Source organism: Dendropsophus ebraccatus, chromosome 9 (assembly GCF_027789765.1).
Source record: "Dendropsophus ebraccatus isolate aDenEbr1 chromosome 9, aDenEbr1.pat, whole genome shotgun sequence".
In the NCBI taxonomy this organism is placed as follows: Eukaryota; Metazoa; Chordata; class Amphibia; order Anura; family Hylidae; genus Dendropsophus; species Dendropsophus ebraccatus.
Window position 1 is genome coordinate 112,184,989 of NC_091462.1, and position 12,373 is coordinate 112,197,361.

A 12,373-nucleotide genomic window follows, 5' to 3' on the forward strand; every position below is an offset into this window, starting at 1 on the left:
GAACAGACACCCTCTACTAGATCACCAGGAAATGGAAACCATCTACTAGATTACCAGGGAACAGACACCCTCTACTTGATTACCAGGGAAAAGACACCCTTTACTACATTACTAGGGAACAGACACCCTCTACTAGATCACCAGGGAGCGGACACCATCTTTTAGTTCACCAGGGAATGGACAGATCTATTAGTAGACGGAAAGACGGAATTGTTTCTTCTGTGCTGTCTGGTTCCTTTTGTGGGTTGTGGCTGGCCTCACTGTTGTGTCACATCCTGGAAGAGACTTTGCTCTGTGGTTAGATATATATATATATATATACACAGACACACACTCACTCCTTACTCTTTAAATCACTGTAGAAGGTTGATATCCCAAACATAACATTCCCTGCATCAGACTTCATAATCCTGTTGTATAAGCATAGGTGACTGGTATGGACAGAGATCCCTGCGAGGTCATTGTGTGGTGTAGTCATAACGTACTTCCTCCTTAGAGCAGAACAGAAGGAGTAGCTGCACCAACTACTAGAGACCTGTATGATACCATGAATACCAATATGTAGCACCAGGACCTGACTATAATGGCCTGGGCTACAGATCACTGTCTGGCATCCGTTCATCCACTGCACACCAGACACACACGGGTACTTGTGCCCCTATAGTTCCCCAAGATAAGCCTAATAAAGAGCACAGACACAAGCTACAAAAGCAGAGAAGAGTTTATTCACAGTAATGGTGGGAGGGTGCAGTTCTGATACATAACACCAGGGGGCACCTAGTCATAGCTACATCTAAACATTAGACATAGTGGCTGAGACAAGATCGGGGGTCTTTGACTTTCACAAGATTTCTGAAGGCTTTAAGTGTCAACGTGACATCATCCGAACAAACTCTGCAAGAGACAAAAAGGCGGTGATCAGGAGATGTACGGGATGAGGTGAGGGGTAAGGTACAGGGTGTTAGGGACCTCTCCTTACCTTCAAAGTCCACTGTCCCGTCCCCATTGAGATCGGCCTCCCGGACAACATCAGCGATCTCGCTATTTGTCAGCTTCTCTCCCAGAAGCCTTTGCATGGCATGCTGGAGTTCATCCAATGTGATCTCGCCATCGCCGTTCGCATCAAACTGTGAATAAATAATAAAATGTTATTATAACTGCAGCAGGGGTGACAGTAGAATCAGATCCATTCAACCAATCAGATCCCTGATGTCCTGTAATAATCTGATTCCTTCCAGTTATTATACATGAGGCCACTATGTCACCCCAGAGATTGAGGCTTCAACCCAAGCAATAAAGAAAGAACCCACCAGGGTTGTCACCCATCTTTCCCAGATGCCTGAATTACACATCTGCACAGTTATGGAGATTGATTCCCTCAGGTCACATTGTAGGATAACAAGATCGATTTACCATTCAGGAGTCTAGAAAAGTGGGACCATAACTGGAGTGCAAGCCTCCAATACTCAGTAGCCAGTGAGGCTCTCACCTCTTTGAAGGCGTCTCTCAGTTCCTTCACTCCGATCATCCCGGCCGTCTCCTCCAGCAGCTTTGGAGTCATCAGGTCCACGAAGTCCTGAAAGTCAACGCGGCCTCCAACTGGAGGGAAATAAAGGGTTAAATGAGAGGCGGCATGTATTCAAAATGGGAAAAGAGGAAAAGCTGCTACCAGATACATTAAAGGTAAAGGGATCGGGCAGGTTAAAGTCCACACACTGATTATTCATACAACATCCACCATTGGGGTAGGGTCGTGAGGCCCCCATACACATTAGATGAGTGACCAATCTCACCGAAATCAGCCGGTCCAGCAATCTTTAACCTAACATGTATGGCCGTCTTTACCCGATACTTACGATTCATGTTGATCTGCTGGGACAATTCTATAAGCTCCATCTCGGTGGGCATGTATCCCATGATCCTCATCAGGTTCCCCAGGTCCTTGCAGGTGATGAAGCCATCCTTGTCCTTGTCAAACTCTACAAAGGCATCACGTAATTCTACACGAGGTAAATGAAGACTGAGAATTAATGAAAGGAATACATAAAATCCCAACACAACATCTCCTGATCCCCACAGATACAAAGGAAGAAAGCCACTGCCAGGCTCCTTGGCCTATCTTTTAAAGAACCAAAGGATCAGGCAGTTAAAATCAGCACACCCGATCCTTCCATCCCTTGATATTTGGAAAAGTCAGCATGCCCCTATTTTTGGGTTTATGTTTGTGATCCTGATAAAATTGACAGGTTAGGCTGGGCTTATCTAAAATATATGTCCGGTCTAAAGGGTCTTATACACATGCCTAATGATGGTGGATTATTTATCCATGTAAAATGGCCAATGATTGGCTGATGTAAGAAAAAAAATGCGTACTCGTCATCTTATCACATCATTGTGGGGCCCATATGTGTTTAAAACCACACACCTTACACCCTCCAATGGGCAGGACTTTAGGCAATACCATACAATCCATTGGAGAAAACAAGGATAAGTGGTCTCAAACGAGAGGAGAGGCAGCCTAAAAGGTCCTGTCAACAAGCGTCAATTGACTTGTATATAGTCAACCAGCACTCATAGAAGTGCAATAATCTGCTCATGTTGGGCTGTGTTCACACATTCACAGCTGTGTTGTATTTTTTGGTTACATAACACAAGTCTGCAAAAAAAAAAAAAATGTTTTCGAGAGCTGTTTTGGTTCTTCCACGTAATCTTTGTGTTTTTGGGTGCGCTGAATCGGAAAATGACCTCCATTTTGTCATGGGACATCACGTTACCTGAAAATTTTGGTAACTTTATTGAATAAGGCAAATAATTATTTTTTCTTTACAAATTTTTCATGAAATAATTTTTTTTTTTAACTGGAATGAGCTCACTAACACACATTAACATTGATTCTTCTTCCCCGTGAGGCTCCTCTTGGTACATTTACGTTTTTCGAGTAGCTTCTGGAATGTCTCTCTACAGCGCCCAGCAGAAGTCTGCCATCATTGTAATGCTTCATCTTCCCTGGTATCTTCTTTCCATCTCTTTAATGTCCTGGTGGAATCGTTCACCTTGCTCTTCACTCAAGGCTCCCAAATTTTTTCAGGACAGTTGTCTAGGTGGAATAGAGGAAACGCACTTTCAAACTCATCAGGTAACCTAAAGCTTGAAATGTTTTCAGAATTTGTCCGACGATCTTTTTGTAGACAGGATCTTTATTACTGCCTAAAAATTTCTCTATGACCACTTCAAATGCAATCCACCACCCTTCTTTCGTCATGGTATTAATAAACTCTTGATCAGAAATAAGCCTTCTAATGACTGGTCCAATGAACACATCTTCCTTCAATTTTGCCTCCGAGAGGCTACGAAACTTGATGACCAAGTATTAGAAGCATTCTCCATCTCTTAGAAGTGATTTTTCGAATTTCTTCATCAATCCCAATTTTATGTAGAAGAACTTTATGGGGAGGTACCAGAGTTTCTCGGAGGACATTATTTTCACCCTGAGCTGCAAATTCCTTTTGGTCCAGTGATGTTGTCGGTCTCGACTGTCCCATAGACACAGAAAACAAGGGTATTTGGTATACCCAGCTTATTGCCCAAGCAGCATGCACAAGACTTTCAAATCCCTGCACACTTGCCAACTGTGGTCTTCATATTTAGGTTTATGAAGAACCAGTTCCAAATTCTTGTAGGTTTCCATGAGGTGTACAGAATGACCTAGAGGGATTGAAGCATAAGAACCGCCGCTGTGGGGTAAAACTGCTTTGAGACTTTTTTTTTAATAATCTATAAAAAAAAGACGCCATTGCGCTGAATTATTTTGGATTTTGCAATAAACCCACTGGTCTTCCTGGGCAAAGTAAGGGACGAACTCCTTTTTACAAAGACACTCCTGGCAACAAAATATTCCCGCTTTTGAGCCTTTGATCTAAGTAACTCGCCGGCATCTTTGGGGAGATTCAAGTCTCTTACCAAATCATTCATCTCCTCCTGGGAAAACTATTTTGGTCTTGTATCATTTTCAAAGTCAGATTCATTATCTGGTTTAGGTATGACTCCACCTTCATTGGAGCTAATGTCATCTCTTCCAACTCTTTGAGTTTTGAAGTTAAGACATTCATGAATTGTAATTCTACTTGTATATTTAGCGGAGTGCTCTACCTGCCGGTTACAATATGTGGGATCCACAAAACGAAAGTTAAAGGGGAACTCCGGATAAGAAAAACTTGTTTTCTATTAAAAGTACATTAAAAGTTAAATATATGTGTCTATACAATGTATTACCGTATCTGTACGGTTCTGCCACACTGGTAGCTGATAGAAATAGTGGAAGTGAAAAAAACGGCCCCTGTGCCAATCCACATTGTCTCCTGCTTCCACTGCTCTCCCCCATTAGGAGACAAATCTTCCATGCCTCTGTCTCACATTGTGTGTGTTTGCTGATGATGCAGACAGGGGGCAGGGTGTGATGTCACAGGAGGCGTGGCTGGATCCCCCAATCCCCTGAGTGATTCTCCATCTCTGACCAGCCTGAAGCAGGTGCAGCACTAATTTTATTGAATGTGATGGGTGGGGACTGTGACGACCAGCTGAGGGAAAGCATTGCATTCTAAAAAATGCTAAACCATGAAGGACAGAAACACAATACAGAGCAAAAACTCCCCCCAAAAATTGTTTTTTGGTAGTTTCAAAACTGGGATAGACAGGTAAGTAATGCTATATGCTTCTGCAGAAGTTTCATATATATTTTTTTTTTACCTCTACCTGGAGTTCCCCTTTAAAAGTGCAGAGCGCATCTCAGATGCAACTTCCATGGCAACCTGACAGTTAACCAAATCCATTTCTGGTCTATTACGGCACTTTTCTGAAGTCCACAAAGGGGATCTATCCAGTCTCATAATGATTGCCATTAAGAAGGTGTTCTGTCCCAAACGAGGAGGTGATCGAGTCCACACCCTCTGTAAAAGGGAAGCGTTTTGGATTCTGCGTACCAGGACTCCCACAGGCATGACCTTTCATACAGTAATTAACTGTTCATGTGCTATTTGGATAAATTCTGTTTTTCATAGTATGTCACACATTATCTTGAGTGTAATCCATTAAAGCAATTGTTAAATATCATGTGATGTGCTTTGATCATGTGTCTGCAGGGCTGCACCCTGATGGGGGCGTGCCCCTTTGTATTTGGCATTCATCTCCTTGTGTATATAAGTTGGTATATACAGTAACTTGAATTATGTAACTGCCATAATTAAGGAATTTGCTATTCCAAAGCATTTTTTTAAGTCTGTTGTATTTTTTAAAGGATATGCAAAAAAATTCTCTACATTTTTTACTGCATGGAGTTGTGGAAATTCCTCCTTTCATCGTGTGAGCACCATTACCAGGCTTCATGACAAGGCGTTTATGACATCCCGAGATATAGTCTGGTAATACAGACCACATGATCATGATCAAACAACAGAATCAATGAGGCTCTAATTATGTAACCAAAGAAAGGCAACAAAACTATGAATGTGTGAACACAGACTAAAAAGAGCCATGGTCCTGAATTGTTCTCTGCTGTCAAATTTGTCAGCAGCTGTCTATCTGATTCCGGAAAAGATGGGTGATAACCAACCTAACTACATGCTGCTTTGTGCATTCATATCTCATATGTGAACAATTGAGCCAATTTGGTCACATGATTCTGACATCTATAACACCATCAGCATCTGCAGCAGCAATGTGCAGGGCCCCCGAGATCTCCACAATATGATTCTGACATAGTTTAACTCTTACCTTCAATCTCGTCTGTTCCCAGTTCCCGATACTATAAAAAGAGGAGAGGAGACGTAACACATGAGCAGGAGGAGCACTCATACATCATAAAGAGGATCTCCCCTTTAAATCCCCATAGAGAAAAGTGGAATCCTATGTAACCCAATGATATAGGGACATCTACAGTGACAACCCCCAGGGTAATGCTAAGGATAGGTGGTATTCAAATATGGAGAATGTAGATTATAAATCATGATACACAGTGTTACCCTCCAGAGCAGCATTCCCCAATTTAGGGCTCTCCAGCTGTCAAAAAACTACAACCATGACAGATGAAGACTGCCAGGACATGCTGGGAGTTGTAGTTTTACAACAACTGGAGAGTCCCAATATGAGGAGCTTTGCTGTTAAACAGGTAGGAACTCACATATTACACTATCCACAGTACATGCAGCTACAGACTAGTGTACTCACCCCTTGCTTCTCAGCAATTCCCTTACGTAGAAAGATACAGGCTGGACCTAATCCCTGCATGCCAGAGCCAAGCGTAATCACCGGTAATGTCAACTCTGGTTCCGTTATTGTAAGTTTCCGGCGGAACCGAGACACCGCTCCCGCCGCCTGGTGATCCAAAGAGAAATCACACATTATATCTGTGCCACAACCGTTCAATGTATTTCATATCTATCTCCTATCTATCTCCTATCTATGTATCTATCAAGCTATCTCCTATCTATCTATCTCCTATCTATCACATAGCAATGGGCACTTACCTTCCTGTAGAAGCGTGACACTTCTCCCCTATAAGGGAGAACCACACCAGGCCAAAAGAAAAAAAACAGGACCTATACAATGTGATCCTCGGGGAACAATGGAGCAGGACCAGGTACAGAAGAAACAGATTTGGAATGAGAGGATTAGGAAGGGTCAGAATTTACTAGGAGCAGGACCACCTATAAGGTAAAAGACGGTGAGAAAAGAGAAGAAGGTAAGATGTGAAGAGGAGGACGAGGCTGGACACTGAGGAGAAGATGAGATGCTATGGAGGTAGCAGAGACGACTGATGGCGGAACGTGCGGGTATCAGAGATCATCTGTGAGCGGATAATACAGATTATATCACATGTCACCTCTGTGACTCCGCTGAACATCTGCTTTATTAATAGTCCCCCTCCCGTCACACATCTGTTCTCTCCATACTGAGTACTGTCCGCCTGTCATCAGCAGGTGCATACACGTGAATGGCTCCGACCACCAATAAACCTTCTCCACCATGGCTCACATCATCCATCTGATGTCCAGGATTGCTGGATATTTTATAGGGATGAATCCTCTTAAAGGGAAACTCCATCCTATGATATCCGATTCATATGATCAATCAGAATAAAGGATCGTGAGAAAAATACTTCAACTGTGCAAGTCTTCTCTATGAGTACAGACTGAGGAGCAGGTTGTGATTTTGCAACGGGAGATTGACAGGCTGAAGACCACCGATGTAGATAAACGCAAAAGAAGACTGAAAGTAACACTGGGCCATCGTTTAGTGTAATAGCAGACAACGATTAAACGACCCACGAGAAATTGTTGGTAGTTTAATAGAATTTGGACCTATTTTTATGTAATAAGACGTCATAAGGTTGTTCGCAGTAGTGGCGAACGCAGTGGCGGCAACAGGACAAGCGCAATAACGATCATAAGTAATGATCCTTGTTCTGTGTAATTTGGTGAACGATTTCAGGTCGTTCGCCATAGCAGTTGTTTGAGTTCGTTTATCGTTAATCGTCAAAAAATCGCTTTGTGTAATAGTACCCTTACACTAAGGGTCCTATTACACAGAGCAACTAGCTGCTGAATCAGGCAGATATCGCTCCATGTTAGGGCATGTGCACACTACGTAATTCTCCTGGAGAACTCCCTGTGGATTCCGCCGCTTGTCCCTACACGCTCCCGCTTCACTCTCCACCTGTCCCATAGACTCCATTCTATGTTCAGGCAATTCCGCTGTCCAGCTGAAGAATGAACAGGTTCATTCTTTGGGCCGACAACGGAATCTGCCTGACCGTAGAATGGAGTCTATGGGACCGGCGGAAATTCAAGTGGGAGCGCGGGGAGTTCTCTGCGAGAATTCCGTAGTGTGCACATACCCTAATAAAGACAAAGATCACCCAAAGGGTCGATCAGCTGTTCCTGGTCTTGCAACGTTTAAAAATTATATCAGCCATTGGCCACACATTGCTACGTGTAATAGTGATGTGTGTCCGACAGCTGATTTGAGGGTAAAGAAAACAATGAAGATGTATACTTACCTGTCCACAAGTCTCTTGCCTTGTTTCTGGGGTTCCCAGCTCACTGCAGCTGCCTCCGACACTTCAGAACCCCTCTCTGACATGACAGAACGATCAGCCAATCACTGGCCACAGTGCTGACGCTTTAGAGACAGAACCTGAAGTGTGAACTGTAGCTGTGGTGACAGACAAGGCTTCAGGAGTGTGAACAGGTAAGTACATCTTTATTATTTTACACCTCCAAAGCAAAGGCTGCACAATATCTATCTATCTCCTATCTATTATCTATCTATCTCCTATCTATCTATCTATCTATCTATCTATCTATCTATCTATCCATACTCTATCTATCTATCTATCTATCTATCTATCTATCTATCTATCTATCTATCTCCTATCTATCTATCTATCTCCTATCTATCTATCTCCTATCTATCTATCTATCTATCTATCTATCTATCTATCTATTATCTATCTATCTATCTCCTATCTATCTTCTATCTATCTATCTATACAGTGGTCTCTTGGTTTAAGAGCGACTTGGTTTAAGAGCATTGCTTTGGTTTAAGAGCTCCCTGTACTGTGTGGGAGCGGGAGTGGGGGAGGGGTATGGTCTGCATAGCGGGGTCTACAGCCCTGTACTCAGGAAGTCTCCCTCACCTTCCAAATCATAGCAGATCCACTTCAGGCTGGGGCTTACATCAGAGGACAGGACTGTGGAGGTAATCTCTCCATAGCTGTAACCCCTCTCTCCCCGGACAGAGAGTGCTGCATGTATGTGCCCACATCTGCCCTGCTCATTCCTTCCTGCTCCCTGCAGTCTCTGTCCGCCCTTGTGTTTCCCATCCTCTCCTATTACTGTACAGTAACTTATATTATCACATATTCTGCTGTTTCTGAATGTTTGTTTCATCTGTTTTACATGTTATTCAGAATAATAAATGATTATTTTTGGGGTGTGGAACCAATTGTCTGCATTTCTATGATTTCTTATGGGAAAATTTGCTTTGGTTTAGGAGTGGATTTGGATTACAAGCGCCGTCCTGGAACGAATTATGCTCGTAATCCACGGCCCCACTGTATATGTATATATACACACACAGCGTTTGCTGCACAATAATTAAGTCCTAAAATAGGCTCTGTAAGCAAGGACTGATCTAGCAGATCGGCACTCGCTTACCCAGGATATTGGACTGTGTAATATGGCCCTACTGTTTCTTTTATTATTGTTCCCTTATAAATTTCAGTTACCTGAAAAGCCTAATAACAGGGAGAAATAGACGGCATTTATCTGTCCTACAATAAGACTGCATTCACACATACTGGTAAACGCAGGATGCCAAGACCATGTCTCCATGAATTCAGCAATAGCCAAGAGATGTGTTTAATAACTGCACTGAATATCATCTGCCTATCGGTGACCGCGTAAATGTGTGATACAGTCTGCATGCACTTATATGAGCGAATAACAGGGAGTATTAGAGTGTATTCATGTGTCCTCTATATATGGCCATTTCTCCAGGCTGAAATGGCTGATAACAGAGGACAACAGACTGCATACATCTGTCCTATACTCAGAGAGCAATAGGCTGTATGAAAATGCACTGTCCGTGCTCCTCACCATCTGCCTTTCCATCCCCTACATAGCACCAGATCTCTGTGTTATAGTGTTATTACGTTGTGGAAGCAATATTACCGCATTTCTGGTAACCTTTGGTAGCACGGTGGCTCAGTGGTTAGGCAAGGAGTCTGTGGGTTTTTTACATAGTAACATAGTTAATAAGGTTGAAAGACCATTAGGTTCAACCTAGGAAAACCCTACTGTGTTGATCCAGAGGAAGGCAACGACAATTGCCCCATCACAGGGAGACAATTCCTTCCCGACTCCAAATGTTCCCACTCCATATAAGTACAGATAGGTGGATTTAGATTGTAAGGGACTGATCTGAGTGATGGCAAACTATGTAGAAGTAGTTGACCGTATATAAATAATTTCCATTGGAAACTAACAAAAGTGGAAGAAAAAAATTACAAAGTTTGTTTAGTAGAGGTAGGGAACCCTTAAGGTCAAGGACAGAAGAGCAGAGGACACTGGAGAAGGTCTTGTAGGTGAAGGCGGACACACAATTCATGCAGATGCTCCTTGAGGGTAGGGGTAGTATTGGAGGGAAAGGAGATTTAGAAAGGGGTGAGTATACATAAGACCTTATACTTACTTTTGGGATCCCCTCCACATGAATGAAATGCGCTTGGTTCCCCATATGATTCCCCATCCTGATACGGTCACTCTTCAACCCACAGCATGACTGAGGCATAACATGGTGGTGCCGGGTCTTTGTGCCTACAAATATCTTACACACTGTGCCCCCTGACTGAGCGTCTGCACTGTCTTCTTCATCGGAAGGGAGGGTGTGAGAATGCAGCTGGTACTGTCTCTGTGACTATGATGACACCTATAAGTTTCATGCACGTGAAAGCAACAAATTGTCAGCGTGTGAGTGAGAGATGGGAGGGGGAGACGACGACAGATGGACCGTCAGATCCCAACAGCTGACCAGATAAAGCCGCCGCCGCCGAAACCATAAGCACAAGAATATTCACAGTTTAATATAATAACCAGACTCGGTCAAAGTGATTACAGTGACGCCAGAGCCTGGGCTTGTAACCTTGCTCTAGTTAATTTAGCACAAATCAGGCGCCAAATCATAGGCTTAGCAGCAGCTTCCGCGACAGAGTTGCCGGGGGCCTCCCTGACCTAAAAATGATCAGAGGATGACCCGGTTTCTGCAGGTGGGTCATGTTCATTGTAAATAAATTAAAAAAAAATGAATATCTATAAAATATTGTATATTCTATACTATACACTGCTCAAAAATAAAGGGAACACTAAAAGATCCCATCCTAGAGCTCAGAGAATGGAATATTCCAGTTGCAAATATTTCTTGATTACATAGTGAAATGCATTGAGAAGAATAAGGGTGCCTTTACACAGAGAGATTTTTCTAACAGATTTTTGAAGCCAAAGCCAGGAACAGACTATAAACAGGGAACAGGTAAAAAAAAAGACTGAGATTTCTCCTCTTCTCAAATCCATTCCTGGCTTTGGCTATAAAAATCTTTCAGCTAAAAGGCACTCTTAGGTGCCTTCACACGTAACGGATCAGTAGTGGATTTCTCGCTGCAAATTTGCAGAGAGATCCACTGCGGATCTGTGCCCTGTACACTCTATGGCCAGACAAACTCGCAAAGGGGTGGACATCCCGATGTAAGTATGTCAGCAGCCCGCCCCGTTAACCCCCCGCTGCAGGAGCGTAAACATCCACTTCTCCACGCTCCGGCTTGCTTTGGGGGTTCCCGGCACATCCTGCTCGGCCAATCAGTGCGCTGCGGCCCGTTGCAGCACACTGATTGGCTGAGCGGGACGTGAAGACGCCGGGAGCCCCGAAGCAAGCCCGAGTGGGAAGAAGGTGAAGTATACGCTACAGCGGTGGGGGGTTATCTGGGCGGGCTGCTGACATACTTACATCGGGATGTCCATCCTCTGCGAGTTTGTCTGGTCATAGAGTGTACAGGGCAGGGATCCGCAGCGGATCTCTCTGCAAATTCGCAGCGAGAAATCCGCTGCAGATCCGTTACATGTGAAGGCAGCCTTACACATAAAAATGATCAATGTAAATCAGAATGAATATGCCATGGAGGCCTGGATTAACTACCCAACTGCCCAAAAAATCTCCATGAAAATAATGAGGCTCTTGGTTACCATTTTCAAATAGTATAAACCACCCCATCAACAATAAGGTGGCCTCATGCCAGGATGGACTAGCCTCTCCATGGCATGTAATAAGCCTATGCTCTGGGCATGCAGGATCCATCTAATACTGGCAAATATCATAACCAACTGGGTGGGACAGGTGGGGGGCACGACCAAGCAGAGGCAGCCACTCCCCCATCTGGTACACAGAAAAAAGACAAGTTTGGTCAGCTCTCCTAGAACACTATTCACACCAGGCAGGAGCACGTTGCTATGGCTGAAGTTGCAAACACACAAAAACACAGAGGAATGCAACAGCTCACCGCAATGGCAAGATGTAGACCCAATACAGATATAAAGATCACTAAAAGCAGCCCCCTAACCGCAAAAAAAAAAAAAAAAAATCCATAAAAATAATGAGGCTCTTGGTTACCATTTGCAAATAGTGTAAATTTGTCTTTTTTCTGGGATCAGAAGGAACCCAGGACCCACTGCACCTACATATGGTCTCACAATCTGTCTGAGGATCTCATACCAGTATCTAATACCGAACCGGCCAATTATAGCTCGGTGGAATAGAGAAAACGATC

At 43.5% G+C, this 12,373-nt stretch overlaps 1 protein-coding gene across 1 annotated transcript; it reads right to left on the reverse strand.

Annotated features, from left to right (window-relative positions):
• Positions 1 to 703: 703 nt before the first annotated feature.
• On the reverse strand, positions 704 to 10,772 carry CABP5 (calcium binding protein 5). The gene is made up of 7 exons (XM_069982237.1): positions 10,249 to 10,772; positions 6,223 to 6,369; positions 5,770 to 5,800; positions 1,857 to 2,000; positions 1,490 to 1,599; positions 980 to 1,127; positions 704 to 894 (listed from the first exon to the last, which is right to left on the reverse strand). Exons 1-7 carry the CDS (start codon positions 10,345 to 10,347, stop codon positions 869 to 871), a joined length of 705 nt encoding a protein of 234 aa, XP_069838338.1. The 5' UTR covers positions 10,348 to 10,772; the 3' UTR covers positions 704 to 868.
• Positions 10,773 to 12,373: the final 1,601 nt, after the last annotated feature.

Coding starts and splice junctions, on each gene's coding strand:
- CABP5 (XM_069982237.1), bottom strand. CDS start 10,347: ATGCCTCAGTCATGCTGTGGGTTGAAGAGTGACCGTATCAGGATGGGG. Junction 2,001..5,769: donor GGGAACAGACGAGATTGAAG/GTAAGAGTTAAA, acceptor TACCTCGTGTAG/AATTACGTGATGCCTTTGTA. Junction 1,128..1,489: donor TGAGAGACGCCTTCAAAGAG/GTGAGAGCCTCA, acceptor ATTTATTCACAG/TTTGATGCGAACGGCGATGG.